The following is a 16,001-nucleotide window of genomic DNA, read 5'->3' as shown; positions in this document are numbered from 1 at the left end:
AGGCGGGTGGGACACTGATCCTCCAACAGACTGCCCCTTAACTTCCCAGCAACCCCTATATACCTGGCTACAACCACCTATCAGGTGCGATGCATCAGGATGCCTCTCCCATAACCCACCCCAAACTTTTCAGTGTGGCCCAGCCCCCAACAAACTAAAACGTCATCCTAGGATAACTGTTAAGGATCCTATAACTAAATACCCCACACAGGCCCCTAGGCCCGGCATACATCCTAGTCAGGAGGCCCACCCTTTTAGCCCCTTTGGGTCGCAGTATGGGCCCAACTTTCTGGTTGATGACATGATTAACTGCTCTTGCACAGGTAGAGTCTTATATGCCTTGATTTTGGGAAGCATATAAGTTTTCTAGGGTTAAGAAACATTGTGGACGCTATTGGGCAGTTCTGGCATATGCCACTAATGGCACATAGAGGGCAGGAGTGTGTAGGGTAATACAAGTCTGCCTGTTGTATTGTTAACTGCATGTAATTTGGGCTATAAATCAAAATTGCAATTTTGTTTCATTAAAAATTTTGCACTGTTTCTTTCTATAGCCTCTGTGTTGCACCGTCTATTACTGGCTGTAGAAAGGGTTAACTGAGAATCCATCAGTCAGCTCACTATGAGAGTCTGATTGGAAGTTTGAAACTCTTTTGTGTGTCTTTTTCTGAGCTCCTCTCGGCTGATTTATGGCCACAGACCACATCAAAGTTGAAGGTGCAGCGAAACAAAGAGGCTGTAAAAGCAAAATGGTGCAACATTTGTACTGAAACCCAATTGCAAAAATTATCTTTAGCCCTCAAATACATGCATTTAAATAACAGATAATGATGCAACCTGTAGTTCTAGCTCTCACACTGGCCCCAGGGCCGTATTTGGCATTCATGCTGCTCTAGGCACTTTAAGTGGTACGCCCCCTACTGATCAGTCAGACTAAGTGTATGTGCATACAACGTTTTTTTTCTGGCAGATCTGCTCTGTAAACCACCTGAAAAAGTGCTAAATATATGCTAAAAACAATGAACTCATACACTGCAATGTACAGATGACTCGCTATTCATATGTTCAGTGTTTTGAGGTTTTTTTAACCATTTCAAGATTCCTAACATATGAAGTGGCTAAATGAAGTGACCAGTCCATTATATGGGCGTCTTCTGTTTGGAAGCCGCTTACTAGTTTATTAAAAAAATAAAAAATAAACAAAAGCTGTTGGGTAAAAGATGTCTGAAAAGACAACAAAAAAAAATCAAAAAAGCAAAAAAAGTTAATTCAGAACAAAATGACGACTATGTGTCCTGAAGCGTCTTCTGCCTGAAAAACTCTAAAAGAAGTCATGTATCGTGTGCACATATCCTAACAGCGCCCATACCCTTCAGATACTAATTAAGACCCCCATACACATTAGACTAAATTTGGCCAAGCCCACCGATATCAACAGCTTTCACTGACAGCCCAATGTGTATGGGGGCCTCTGACTGATGATTATCAAGGAGATAATAATTCAGCAGGTCTGATATCGGACTGTAGATCATTTTGTTCTCTAATTGATAAGCTGCTACCAGAGATGTCTAACAGCGGCTCTCATAGAGAACACAAAAATGCTCGGCAGAGTGAGCACTCTTGTATGTGGGAGAGCGGGGCAAGATAGCTGCCGGCCGAACGATCAGACAGCTATAGTGTATGGAGGCTTTAGTCAATTTCTTTTTCAGCTGACAGACATTCAGACAGCTGTACTTTTAGTCCAGCACACTGACCTTATAATGTTTATATATCGAGTCTGATAAATTTAAGATAACAACATCTACATGACTACATCACCAGAACCACCGTCAGTACAGTAAAACATCAACAAAACCACCATCAATACAGTAATACATCACCAGAACCACCGTCAATACAGTAATACATCACCACAAATTTGGCCCCTTCAACCTGAGGGGGTCTTAAATGTTCTTTTGCCCCACATGAGGAGTCTACACTATAGATAACATGCATTATATATGTAACTTGGGGATCTGTTTGTCGGGATCTATCTACAAACTTAGCATTAGCGCTCAGGAGCATCCCCCTATAGGTTTTATTATGGAGGCTAACATGGAGACTTCTGGGAACCATTATTTGATTACGTACACAGGTGGTCTCCTATGTGAACCTCTCCAGCGGCTGCACAACTACAACTCCCAACATGACTGTCGGCAGATCAGACACCTTTAATACAACTTACAGTTTGAAATGACGGGCTGCATGCTGGGAGTTGTAGTTTGGCAATAGCTGGGTATCCACAGGTTGGAGAATTTTGGTCTTTGATCCATTGATCTCCTGACAACCATGTTGGGAGTTATGCTTTTACAACATGGCTGTCAGGGCAGCTAGAAGTTGTAGTATTGTAGCTGTAGGAGCCACAGGTTGGCGATCTTTGAAGGCTACAGAAGAAATATACACAGCAAATTAGGGAAAAGCCGACGGAGGCAAACATTTTGCCATTTGAGTTGGAGATCCATTACAATAATCTATACTCTACCTGGATTTCACAGGCAGCCTGCAGATGAAAAATTTTATAAAAAGCTTCTTCTACCGATTCGCCCAGAGCTACAACCCCGTGATTCCTCAGGACAAGAACCTAGAAGGTAAAGGACAATTATTCTCTGCAACGCCTCCGAAATAAAGCCAGCACCGAGGAAGAGCCAGAAACCAGTCATGGAGAAAAGACATGGCCGAACCTTGCACGTTGGTCCCAAACTCTTCTGCAGTTCAATCCTGTCCTTTTCTTCTTCCATGTCTCCATTGAAATCATAGTACACCACTTCTCCTGCCAGCAGAGCGTCATGGGAGATAGGCAGGAGGCCACATTTCATTGCCGACACCTGTGAAGACCACAAGAATTTCCTCAGTCAGGAGACCTGTGTGACCAGCAATGGTTGATCACCCCCCCGTCCCATGTCCTATATAATTCTTATGTCTCACCGCCGTCGTTGCCGCTGTATGGAGCTGAATGATACATCTCACATCGGGCCGCGCTGAGTAAATGGCTGAGTGTAGACTGAAGTCGCTGGTGTCCACCTCAAAGATAGAGCTACCGACCTCCACCATCTCCCCCAAAATATTCACTTTTACCTGTGAATGACATTGCCAGTCGGCATCGGATGAAAGGAAATGAGAGGTGATGGAAGCCCCCAAATCAGACACAGAGAAAGTAATGTGGAAGTGAGATTTCATGAAATGAAGAGGGCTAAACATATGTCCCTATAAGCTGATCATTAGCTGAATTACTTAAGGCTCGGGTCACAAGACGGTTTCTCTCTCATCTGAAAAAATCGGTCCTACAATCCTAATCACACTCTGATCAAAGTGTTATCCGATTTTCACAGACGTGGCAAAAAAAAAAAGTTTCTCCATGTTCTCTACGGTATATTGTCGGTCCATGAAAATTGGACTGCACTTGGATGTCATCTGAGTGAGGTCCAATTTTTTTGCCCGGACCCATAGAGTTGAATGGGCTAGTGCCATACGATTCTCTGCTGCAAATCCTACATGCTGCAAATTTTTCCTCACTTCAACTCGGTCTAAGGAAAGAATCGGACATGTGCTCATCCCTGTAGAATAACATGGGGACGAATGCTGTCCACCAAAACCATGGGTAGCTTTTGACCGATTTTTACGGTCCTGTACACGAGCACTAATACACATTAAAGGGGTATTCCAGTATGGACACTTTCATTATTTCATGCGTCCATAAGTATTCTGCAGTGATGATGGGAGCAGAAATTAGGCCATACACTCATAAGTCATTAATTATACGTTACTTACAGTCTATCAGCTCCTTTAATTATTTCATTACTTACTAGGATTGACGCCGACACTTCATTACAAGCCACTCCACGCGGGCTGATTAAGAAGTGATCTTGTTCTTTATTAACCCTTATCTGAAAATGAAGAATCATAACATAGCATATTAGAAAACATAGAAATATAGAACAATTAATATTGACCAATATCTCATATTTTATATAACATTTTTATCTTCTTATTTCACATTTTTTTATTTTTAGCGAGTCCCTTTAGTGTTAGTTGGGTGAATTGGGGAGTCTATCCTTGTGGGGTACACTTATATGGTTGCCTGATCTAATAGTATGGGCATCATCAATAGGCAGAGACTGTGCACCACACGTACACTACCATTCAAAAGTTTGGGGTCATTTAGAAATTTCATTATTTTCGAAAGAAAGGCACTTTTCTTTTCAATGAAGCTAACATTAAATGAATCAGAAATACACTCTATACATTGTTAATGTGGTAAATGACTATTCTAGCTACAAACGTCTTGTTTTTATTGTAGTATAAACATAGGTGTATAGAGGCCCATTTCCAACAACCACCACTCCAGTGTTTTAATGGTACATTGTTTTTGCTAACTGTGTAAGAAGGCTAATGGATGTTTAGAAAACCCTAGAAAACCCTTGCACAAGTATGTTAGCCCAGCTGAAAACGGTTTGGCTGATTTGAGAAGCTATAAAATTTACCTTCCTTTGAGCTAGCTGAGAATCTGGAGCATTACATTTGTTTGCTCTATGAAACTCTCAAAATGGCCAGAAAAAGAGAACTTTCATGTGAAACTTGACAGTCTATTCTTGTTCTTAGAAATGAAGGCTATTCCATGCGAGAAATTGCCAAGAAACTGAAGATTTCCTACAACGGTGTGTACTACTCCCTTCAGAGGAGAGCACAAACAGGCTCTAACCAGAGTAGAAAGAGAAGTGGGAGGCCCCGCTGCACAACTGAGCAACAAGACAAGTACATTAGAGTCTCTAGTTTGAGAAATCGACGCCTCACAGCTCCTCAACTGGCAGCTTCATTAAATAGTACACGCAAAATGCCAGTGTCAACGTCTACAGTGAAGAGGCGATTCCAGGCTGCTGGCCTTCAGGGCAAAGTGGCAAAGAAAAAGCCATATCTGAGACTGGCTAATAAAAGGAAAAGATTAATATGGGCAAAAGGACACAGACATTGGACAGAGGAAGATTGGAAAAAAGTTTTATGGACAGACGAATCAAAGTTTGAGGTGTTTGGATCACACAGAAGAACATTTGTGAGACGCAGAACAACAGAAAAGATGCTGGAAGAGTGCCTGATGCCATCTGTCAAGCATGGTGGAGGTAATGTGATGGTCTGGGGTTGCTTTGGTGCTGGTAAAGTGGGAGATTTGTACAAGGTAAATGGGATTTTGAATAAGGGAGGCTATCACTCCGTTTTGCAACGCCATGCCCTGTGGACAGCGCTTGATTGGAGCCAGTTTCATCCTACAACAGGACAATGACCCAATGCACACCTCCAAATTATACATGAACTATTTAGGGAAGAAGCAGGCAGCTGCCTGTTTCTTCCCTAAATAGTTCCAGCATCTTTTCAGTTGTTCTGCGTCTCACAAATGTTGTCTCAGCCGAATCTCCTGATGTCTGGCATCAGCTGTGGCACTGATATCTCGTCACCAGCTGATCAGTGAGCTCAGCGGCTTTGCCAGTGTAGACAGAACTTCCTGCTAAGCTCACTGATTGGCTGCCACCCTGTCGACATGACATCAGTGCCGCAGCCAATCAGACTTCAGGAGCAGAGGCGGAGACTCAGTGCTGGACCTGGGAAGGGTGAATATAGATTGGTTTGTTTTTTATACCAAACTATGCCTGGGGGCAACCCTTTTAAAGAGCTATTACTATTTGAAACTTCTATTGCACATCGAAATATAGGCCAGATACATGATGAATGCCGAGTCCCACCTATAAATAATAGGACACCTCCTTTGCTCACACTTCCAAAAGGAAGAGACCATGTGTGCATAAGACTCTCTCCACTGAAGTTTATATGAATCGATGAAATAAGAGCCCACCTTTCCTTTCCAGAGTGCCACACAAGGATCAGCAGACCCCAATACTGCCAATATATGGGGATCCAAGAGATGGCAACACAATAATATCAGAGATCAGTCTCATTACCGGTCTTAGGAGACAACATATTAGCAGAGTAAGGCTACGTTTCCATGATGAGTTTTTGATGTTACAGACTTTCTGCATCTATTAACTAAATTACGTGACTTAAATTTTTTATTGCATTTTTGTGTCCGTTTTTTTACATGTTTTTATTTTGTTTTTGACAGTGCATTTTTTTGTCTCTTGTTGGTGTGTTATGTTTTAAATAAAGCTGTTTTGTTTTTGATACTACCTGGTATTTGGCTTTGAAAAACTTTATTTATACAGCCATGTGTGCATCACATGTGCGTTTTAGTAGCGGATACACACTAAAAATGCATGGTTTTTACCTGTGGATTTATATATTTACTGCAATTTTATGGGGAATATCTGAGCATAAAACTCAACGTACCCGCAAGAGAAATTGACATGCAGCCGATTTGAAACACGCACCGCAGGTTAGTTTATACTGTCTAAAAGCACAGTGGGCATAAGACGTCTATAAATCCCATCCATTTTGCTGGAGGAACTGTAAGAGCAGCGTCAAAAACGCACCAAAAACTCATTGTGGAAATTTAACCTAAAAGGCAAATTACTCACTGAAGCAAAAGTACCACTGAGCTGGGACCAGCCATTGAGGTCTATGAGTCTGTAGATGCTGGCGAGTTTACATCTCATTAGCCTTTCACCCTTTGCCAAGGGGACAGGATCATTGCAGTGAAGGTCATTGATAGGCACCACCATGGACGAGTCTGGAAAATGAAGGTTATGGTTTCAGAAGTTAAATCAAGGAAACATTAAGAGCAATGGTTGGCAGACAAAGGCAGAAGACTAGCAGCAATATTACATTTGGGGCTATTTGAATATTAAATGAGCCTCAGTCTACCTTAGGCCTCCTTCACATGTCTGTATAAAATACGGATGTGAAAAATTGGAACCGGCGTCAGTGTTTTCCATCATCCGTGTGTCTGTTTTACCATCAGTGTGTCATCAGTGTTTACCATCAGTGTGTCATCAGTGTTTACCATCAGTGTGTCATCCATTTGTCCGTTTCACCATCAGTGTGTCATCCATGTGTCCATTTTACCATCAGTGTGTCATCTGTGTGTCCATTTTACTATCAGTGTGTCATCCATGTGTCCGTTTTACCATCAGTGTGTCTGTTTTACCATCATTGTATGATCCATGTGTCCATTTTACCATCAGTGTGTCTGTTTTACCATCAGTGTGTCTGTTTTACCATCATTGTATCATCCATGTGTCTGTTTTACCATCCGTGTGTCCGTTTTACCATCAGTGTGTCATCCGTGTGTCCGTTTTACCATCAGTGTGTCATCTGTGTGTCCATTTTACTATCAGTGTGTCATCCATGTGTCTGTTTTACCATCATTGTATGATCCATGTGTCCATTTTACCATCAGTGTGTCTGTTTTACCATCAGTGTGTCTGTTTTACCATCATTGTATCATCCATGTGTCTGTTTTACCATCCGTGTGTCCGTTTTACCATCAGTGTGTCATCCGTGTGTCCGTTTTACCATCAGTGTGTCATCCGTGTGTCCGTTTTACCATCAGTGTATCATCTGTGTGTCCGTTTTACCATCAGTGTGTCATCCTTGTGTCTGATTTACCATCAGTGGGTCTGTTTTACCATCATTGTGTCATCCATGTGTCCATTTTAACATCAGTGTGTCATCTGTGTGTCCATTTTACCATCAGTGTCATCATTGTGTCCATTTTACCATCAGTGTATCATCTGTGTGTCCATTTTACCATCAGTGTGTCATCTGTGTGTCCATTCTACCATCAGTGTCATCATTGTGTCCATTTTACCATCAGTGTATCATCTGTGTGACCATTTTACCATCAGTGTGTCATCTGTGTGTCCATTTTACCATCAGTGTCATCATTGTGTCCATTTTACCATCAGTGTATCATCTGTGTGTCCATTTTACCATCAGTGTGTCATCTGTGTGTCCATTCTACCATCAGTGTGTCATCCATGTGTCTGTTTTACCATAAGTGTGTCTGTTTTACCATCATTGTATCATCCATGTGTCCATTTTACCATCAGTGTGGCATCCGTGTGTCCGTTTTACCATCAGTGTGTCAACTGTGTGTCCGTTTTACCATCATTGTGTCATCCATGTGTCCATTTTACCATCAGTGTGGCATCCGTGTGTCCGTTTTACCATCAGTGTGTCAACTGTGTGTCCATTTTACCATCAGTGTGGCATCTGTGTGTCCGTTTTACCATCAGTGTGTCAACTGTGTGTCCATTTTACCATCAGTGTGGCATCTGTGTGTCCGTTTTACCATCAGTATGTCATCTGTCAGTCCTTTTACCATCATTGTGTCATCCATGTGTCCATTTTACCATCAGTGTGTCATCTGTCAGTCCTTTTACCATCAGTGTGTCATCCATGCGTCCGTTTTACAATCAGTGTGTCATCCGTGTGTCCATTCTACCATCAGTGTGGCATCTGTGTGTCCGTTTTACCATCAGTGTGTCTGTTTTACCATCATTGTATCATCCATGTGTCCATTTTACCATCAGTGTGGCATCCGTGTGTCCGTTTTACCATCAGTGTGTCATCCGTGTGTCCGTTTTACCATCAGTGTGTCATCCGTGTGTCCGTTTTACCATCAGTGTGTCATCCGTGTGTCCGTTTTACCATCAGTGTGTTATCCGTGTGTCCGTTTTACTATCAGTGTGTTATCCGTCAGTCCGTTTTACCATCAGTGTGTCATCCGTATTTTTCCGGTATGGATAAATAAATTAATAAATTACAGAGCACATGGATAGTACACTGATGCCATCCGTGTGCTGTATGTGTTTTTCACCCATAGACTTGTATTGGCCCTTGTCATTCGTGCTGCTGGACGAAATCGGACATGTCTCCGTGTATTTTGCATGGACACACGGTGTGTAATCACTCGGACATGTGCATAGTACTGCAGGTTATAATGGGTACTTGTGGTATCCGGGAAAAAAGTAGACACCACACGTATGTGTGAAGGAGGCCTGACCTAACCTCACATCCTCTTCACACACAATGTATGTTACATACACACACACACTAAGTTCATGGCCCCACTATCAGTATTCGGTCAGTATTTTTTCTCAGGAGTGGGTGATAAATGCAGAATTGGTGATTTGTTTCCATTATACCTTTTCTCTGATTGTTCCTCACCTGGTTTTGGCTCCCACTCCTGAGAAAAAATACTGACCAAATACTGATCAAATACTGATAGTGGGGCTGTGGCCTAAATGTTACATCCCGCACCATACCACAGGCTGAATATTATCCGCTGTCACCGGCAGTTGTGTCCCACAGCTGATAAACCCATAATGGAATAGGTTTTGGCACACAGAAATGGAAGCATTGCAAATCCTAGAGGAATCAGCTAATGTACAGTACAGATCAAAAGTTTGGACACACCTTCTCATTTAAAGATTTTTCTGTATTTTCATGACTGTGAAAATTGTACATTCACACTGAAGGCATCAAAACTATGAATTAACACATGTGGAATTATATACTCAACAAAAAAGTGTGAAACAACTGAAAATATGTCTTATATTCTAGGTTCTTCAAAGTAGCCACCTTTTGCTTTGATGACTGCTTTGCACACTCTTGGCATTCTCTTGATGAGCTTCAAGAGGTAGTCACCGGAAATGGTCTTCCAACAATCTTGAAGGACTTCCCAGAGATGCTTAGCACTTGTTGGCCCTTTTGCCTTCACTCTGCGGTCCAGCTCACCCCAAACCATCTCGATTGGGTTCAGGTCTGGTGACTGTGGAGGCCAGGTCATCTGGCGTAGCACCCCATCACTCTCCTCCTTGGTCAAATAGCCCTTACACAGCCTGGAGGTGTGTTTGGGGTCATTGTCCTGTTGAAAATAAATCATGGTCCAACTAAACGCAAACCGGATGGAATAGCATGCCGCTGCAAGATGCTGTGGTAGCCATGCTGGTTCAGTATGCCTTCAATTTTGAATAAATCCCCAACAGTGTCACCAGCAAAGCCCCCCCACACCATCACACCTCCTCCTCCATGCTTCACGGTGGGAACCAGGCATGTAGAGTCCATCCGTTCACCTTTTCTGCGTCGCACAAAGACACGGTGGTTGGAACCAAAGATCTCAAATTTGGACTCATCAGACCAAACCACAGATTTCCACTGGTCTAATGTCCATTCCCTGTGTTCTTTAGCCCAAACAAGTCTCTTCTGCTTGTTGCCTGTCCTTAGCAGTGGTTTCCTAGCAGCTATTTTACCATGAAGGCCTGCTGCACAAAGTCTCCTCTTAACAGTTGTTGAAGAGATGTGTCTGCTGCTAGAACTCTGTGTGGCATTGACCTGGTCTCTAATCTGAGCTGCTGTTAACCTGCGATTTCTGAGGCTGGTGACTCTGATAAACTTATCCTCAGAAGCAGAGGTGACTCTTGGTCTTCCTTTCCTGGGGCGGTCCTCATGTGAGCCAGTTTCTTTGTAGCGCTTGATGGTTTTTGCAACTGCACTTGGGGACACTTTCAAAGTTTGCCCAATTTTTCGGACTGACTGACCTTCATTTCTTAAAGTAATGATGGCCACTCATTTTTCTTTACTTAGCTGCTTTTTTCTTGCCATAATACAAATTCTAACAGTGTATTCAGTAGGATTATCAGCTGTGTATCCACCAGACTTCTGCACAACACAACTGATGGTCCCAACAGCATTTATAAGGCAAGAAATCCCACTTATTAAACCTGACAGGGCACACCTGTGAAGTGAAAACCATTTCCGGTGACTACCCCTTGAAGCTCATCAAGAGAATGCCAAGAGTGTGCAAAGCAGTCATCAAAGCAAAAGGTGGCTACTTTGAAGAACCTAGAATATAAGACATATTTTCAGTTGTTTCACACTTTTTTGTTGAGTATATAATTCCACATGTGTTAATTCATAGTTTTGATGCCTTCAGTGTAAATGTACAATTTTCAAAGTCATGAAAATGCAGAAAAATCTTTAAATGAGAAGGCGTGTCCAAACTTTTGGTCTGTACTGTTCGTGGGTTAAATACGTTTTTTTTTTCAGTGGGTAAAATAAAGTAGCAGTTGTCATTCAGCCTCCTGGACACAATGCAATACTAATGGAAGGAGGCTAGAATACTATAGAGAGATGGGATAGTATTATCAGACCCTTAGGACCTTATGCATAAGGCTATATTACAGCACACTTCTGTATGGCGCCACAAATAATGCTACAATAGAGGTGTATGAGGCCGCCAATTTTATATACTGTATATGCATACTGTAATTCTCTATAAATCTAACAGAAAGAAATCGTGTCATGCTCCATCGGACTCTGCACGTATGGAGGCATTCTCCTCTAGGTGCATTGCTTGTAAGGTAGAATATTTCCTTATTTAAGTCACCTAAAAGTGTCCATACTTAAAGGCAGGCTGTCAGCACAAAATGACTATTCTAACCAAGCACAGGCGCTCAGTGCACCCTTGGTGTGGCCGAGTAGTTGAATGCACCTTACCACCTACTTGTTTTCCATCTATCTCTGTCCCATCTTCCTTGGTTGGCAGCTCTGGCTTTCCAGGAGTCAGAGAACACAGAAGAATAGAAAACAGGTAGGAGGGAAGGTGCACTAAATGGTTTAGCCACGTCAAGAGTGCACTTAGCACTTGTGCTTTGTTTGAGCAGTCATTTTGTGCTGGCCCCTGTGCGCTGCCGCATGTACATAAGCTCACAATGCGATGTAATGTGCTATGGAGCTCTTACTGAGCACCAACATCTTAAATTTTCCTAGAAACCAGACTCTAATGATGTCTACCTATTATTCCTGACACCTGCTTTCCCCTGCGACAGCAGCAGAATATGGCTGGATTTGCTAAGGAACACTTAGTGTCCGGTGCTGAACTCCTAACACAGACTTCTCCAGGAAGTCCATTTTAATGTTCGGAGTTCTAGGTGAAGTTCGGGAGGAGAGAGAGAGAGTTTGGGTAAAGTGCTGGTACCCGAACTGAACTTAGGGCATAAAGTTTGGTTGGGTACCAGAACCCGAACTTCCACGGGTCCGCTCATCCCTAATTATAATACAGGTACTAGTCAAAACATAAGCAAGCCCAAATCCATTTGACTGGAGAACCTCTGAACATGTATAAGTCCAAGGACCTGATTTATCAAAGCTTTTAAACTGGTATTTTGACGTAAAAAGCTTTGAAAAATTGCAACATTTTGGCTCTAAAATGTTGTGATTTTTGACTCCCTCGCTCTATTTTTGATTAGCTATGACAAAGTGAGTAGAGCTGGGGTGAGACAGGGCTTCGCAACCGTTGATCACTAAATTCATGACACTACTCTACGTCACAAATCTTACTCCAGCAGCGACAGGAGTAAGATGTCACACACAGAGGCACGCCACTCGTCTGATGTCCCTAACTCACGAAGAGGCATGCCCCTCTTCATGAATCAGGAATGTCTGACTCCAGAAAGTCTCCTCATCAGGACCGGAGTGAACAACGCTGGTCTTGTTGTATCGAGCCCCAAAGTGGTGCTCTCTTTTTTTCATTGTGGACATTGCAAATTCATATTTGTTGCTCTTTTGCATCGAACTATACACTGACACGTTGACAGCCATCAATATTACTAGGACAGGCAGAGGATCCTGGCCTTAATGCAAATCCTGCAAGCAGGCCCCACGCTGATCATGGGCCATTTATAACACCCGTGTCTTCTGTTGGGGCAGAGGAACCTCATCGTCATTCTGCAGCTCAGAAGATAAAAGCTTGTGTGGAAATTTCCGACGAAGGTTAAGTTGCGTTTTAAATAATTTCAAGCTACGTAAATGATATTGAGAAAGGACATCTCAGTAACTTCACCCTCCCCTGACCAAGTCCCTAGAGAGAAAGCGGAAGAACGTACTGACTGGACAGGTGGGGAAGACAGATGGCGCCGTGCTGGCCATGAAGTCAGCGATTTGCCTGAGAGCCCAGATATTGGAGGAGTTGTTTCCTTTCTTCATCTGCTCCTGAATTAAACTTTCCAGTTCCTCCCTAAAAGACTGAAAGTAAATGGAAGCAGATATAAGACTGAAGTAAGGAGACAATAAAACAGACATAAAATAACATAACATTGTTACACGGCTATATACAGAGACGGGTTTTCATCTTTGTTTTTCAGACAGAATTCATCATTTAAAAAAACAAATACAATTGATAACATTGGGCCCCCCTGCATTACCCATTTGGGTTGATAAATATCAGCATAAAAGCTATCAGCAATGGAAAAAGATATCACCTGATTGTCAAAAGAATGATGGCAGCCATCATATAATTACAGGGCTTTAACAGTGGAAGGTAAGATAGTAGAGGGCACGAGGATGGACGTATGACAGAGCCCGACCATGCCACTGCTCAGGGGCCGTGGAGAGCGGGGTGGCCGTTACTGTTTTTTCCACTCCACTCTACGGTGGGGTGATAAGAACCTGGGTAGGACTCCCCTTTAGGCCACGTCCACATTTTCTGTATTTGGTCAGTATTTTACCTCAGTATTTGTAAGCCAAAACCCTAGAGTGGAACAATCAGAGGAAAAGTATAATAGAAACACGTCACCACTTCTGTATTTATCACACACTCCTGGTTGTGGCTTATAAATACTGAAGTAAAATACTGACCAAATACTGAACGTGTGAACATGGCCTTAGGCCTCATTCAGACATTCAGATGTCAGTAATTTTTCTTATACGTAAAAGCACGGACCGTTGTTCATCAATGTTTGGATCCAAGTTTCTTCAGTGTTTGATCAGTGTTTACCATCAGTGTTTGATCAGTGTTTACCATCAGTGTTTCATCAGTGTTTACCATCAGTGTTTCATCAGTGTTTACCATTAGTATTTCATCAGTGTTTGTTCAGTGTTTACCATCAGTGTTTGGTCTGAGTATTTTTTGGATCCAAGTTTTATTAGTGTTTCGTCAGTGTTTACCATTAGTATTTCATCAGTGTTTGGTCAGTGTTTACCATCAGTGTTTCATCAGTGTTTGGTCAGTGTTTACCATCAGTGTTTCATCAGTGATTTTTCCTGTATTGATAAATAAATAAATTACAAAGCTTCTCAATAGAAAATCAAAAAGGTGGTTCAGCACTATCAGAGCCCCTGCAATACACCATATGGCTACATGGATCTCGTGGTGCTCAACTTGATGAGAGACAAATATAATAGATGCTTCAAAAATTAGAAAAAGTGGCACTCACCGTCCATAAAAATTCACTTTATTTCAACATCATTAAAAACATCTTAGGGGGTAAGCGGGATGCGCTGTGGACGACAGCCGTTTCACATATAACAACGCTTCAATGAGTCCCAATGTTGACTGGGGATTGGAGATTGGGACCCATAGAAGTGTTGTTATATGTGAAACGGCCATTGTCCACAGCACATCCCACTTACCCTCTAACATGTTTTTAATAATGTCAAAATAACGTGAATTTTTATGGATGGTGAGTGCCACTTTTTCTATTTTTTGAAGCATAAACACAGACTGGATGGCAAAACTTGGAACGATAATGGGGGTCCAGTTTAATCTTTGCAATGGGCCGCCCTCTTCTAAGTTACACCTTTGAATACTTTGTCTGGACGCTACGTACACAAAAACAATGTTGTACAGTTTTTCAGCTCCTGTCTATGTGTTTCAGGTGTGGAAATATCATTGGTGCAACCTGTGCGGCCATACAGGGGCCCAAGAGGTAAGGGGGCCCATTCCTACCTCCAAATCAGGTTAAATTTTGCATTTTTAGGAGCTTGTGTGCTGCAAAGGGCCTATATATTGTTCATGCACAGGGGTCATTTTCTGTCTGTGTTCGCCAGTTATGTATTTAGTATGTTTGAAGAACTGCAAAGACCATGACCGTGGTCATAGTTCATCCAATAGTCAGCATACCTTCAGACCAAGCTATATGTGCAAGCACATTTACACATAACACATGCATTTTTTCTTACCCCATTCCAGGTCACCACTCACCGGACTTTGTAGAATCATGGTTACACGTTTCTTCTGCTCCATGACATTGAAATCCTGCCTCAGGTCGGCGGTCATGTTCCGAATTCGCAGATATTCTGGGTCATTCTCGGTATATCGCTCAAAGTATCTTGGTCCTTCCGCAGGAGGGGAGGTCACAGCCTCGGGGGTGGTTTGGTTGCTCATCTTTGTGGATTATCTCTGTCTCCACCGCACATGAGTCCTGGGGGTTACAAAGAGGGTGGGTCAGTATGTAATATCAGACAACCCATCACATTGTTAGAAATGGTGGGTTTTACATAGCTTGCTATGATCTGTGAATATGATATCAGCAACCAACAAACTCAATAATCAATATGAGGCAGAGTACTAGCAAATTATGATGTAATAGGAGAAAGCGCTTGTACACTGCTTGATTATTTCCTTTTTTCTCTTCCCCTTTATTCTGTTACATGTATGATTGTTTTGTGTGTCAATTAATTAGATCTTGTAAGTGTCCGAAAATAAAAATTGAATTCTGGCCAATAGGAACGCTAGTACATGTGGCAATTATTCGACCTATTTAAATTTGGTGTCAATGATGTATAATAATTTATTACTTACTGTTCTCTAACTAATGGTAGGAAGGCAGTGATATTATTAAATGCATTTATTTCAATCTCTATGCCTCCCCGGCATATAACTTATGGACTAATAGAAGCACCAGAAACTCGGCTGTGTGCTATAATGAACACATCAGCTATAATCTAACTAACATGCAGTTATATAATTTGAAATAGCATCACAATGCGCGTTTCGCAGCCTAAGCTGGCTTCTTCAGGTGTAGCGAGCAGCAACTGCAGATAGAAGTCAGGAATGAGAGCAACCAGGCTGTGTGCGCTCCTGCACTGATGCTGTGTGAGCACCACTAGATTTTTCCAGTGTCAGTATATACCGGGTCTCTTAATAGCTCTGCCGAGCTCAGGGTAGTACTCTCTGACCTTCATCAAGACATATGGCCTCCATTGTTGGCTAACATTCATTGTGGTTTGCCTAG

The 16,001-nt window shown here is 42.3% G+C and overlaps 1 protein-coding gene across 4 annotated transcripts in view; it reads right to left on the bottom strand.

Annotated features, from left to right (window-relative positions):
- ADD2 (adducin 2) overlaps positions 1–16,001 on the bottom strand; it is a 311,888-nt gene that overhangs the window by 45,419 nt on the left and 250,468 nt on the right. For all 4 annotated transcript variants that reach the window (XM_073653585.1, XM_073653587.1, XM_073653588.1 and 1 more), the window contains exons 2-8: positions 14,969–15,188; positions 12,873–13,011; positions 6,561–6,712; positions 3,843–3,923; positions 2,965–3,114; positions 2,721–2,864; positions 2,522–2,620 (exon numbers count right to left, since the gene is read on the bottom strand). In XM_073653585.1, coding sequence (XP_073509686.1) covers positions 2,522–2,620; positions 2,721–2,864; positions 2,965–3,114; positions 3,843–3,923; positions 6,561–6,712; positions 12,873–13,011; positions 14,969–15,151 — 948 coding nt within the window. In that variant the 5' untranslated portion in view covers positions 15,152–15,188. The remainder of the gene's footprint in view (positions 1–2,521; positions 2,621–2,720; positions 2,865–2,964; positions 3,115–3,842; positions 3,924–6,560; positions 6,713–12,872; positions 13,012–14,968; positions 15,189–16,001) is intronic.

Source organism: Phyllobates terribilis, unplaced genomic scaffold (assembly GCF_046119375.1).
Source record: "Phyllobates terribilis strain yellow unplaced genomic scaffold, ASM4611937v1 Scaffold_11__3_contigs__length_659146591, whole genome shotgun sequence".
Classification (NCBI taxonomy): Eukaryota; Metazoa; Chordata; class Amphibia; order Anura; family Dendrobatidae; genus Phyllobates; species Phyllobates terribilis.
The sequence above is the reverse complement of the archived record's forward strand: the minus strand, read 5'-3'. Positions and strand labels throughout refer to the sequence as shown.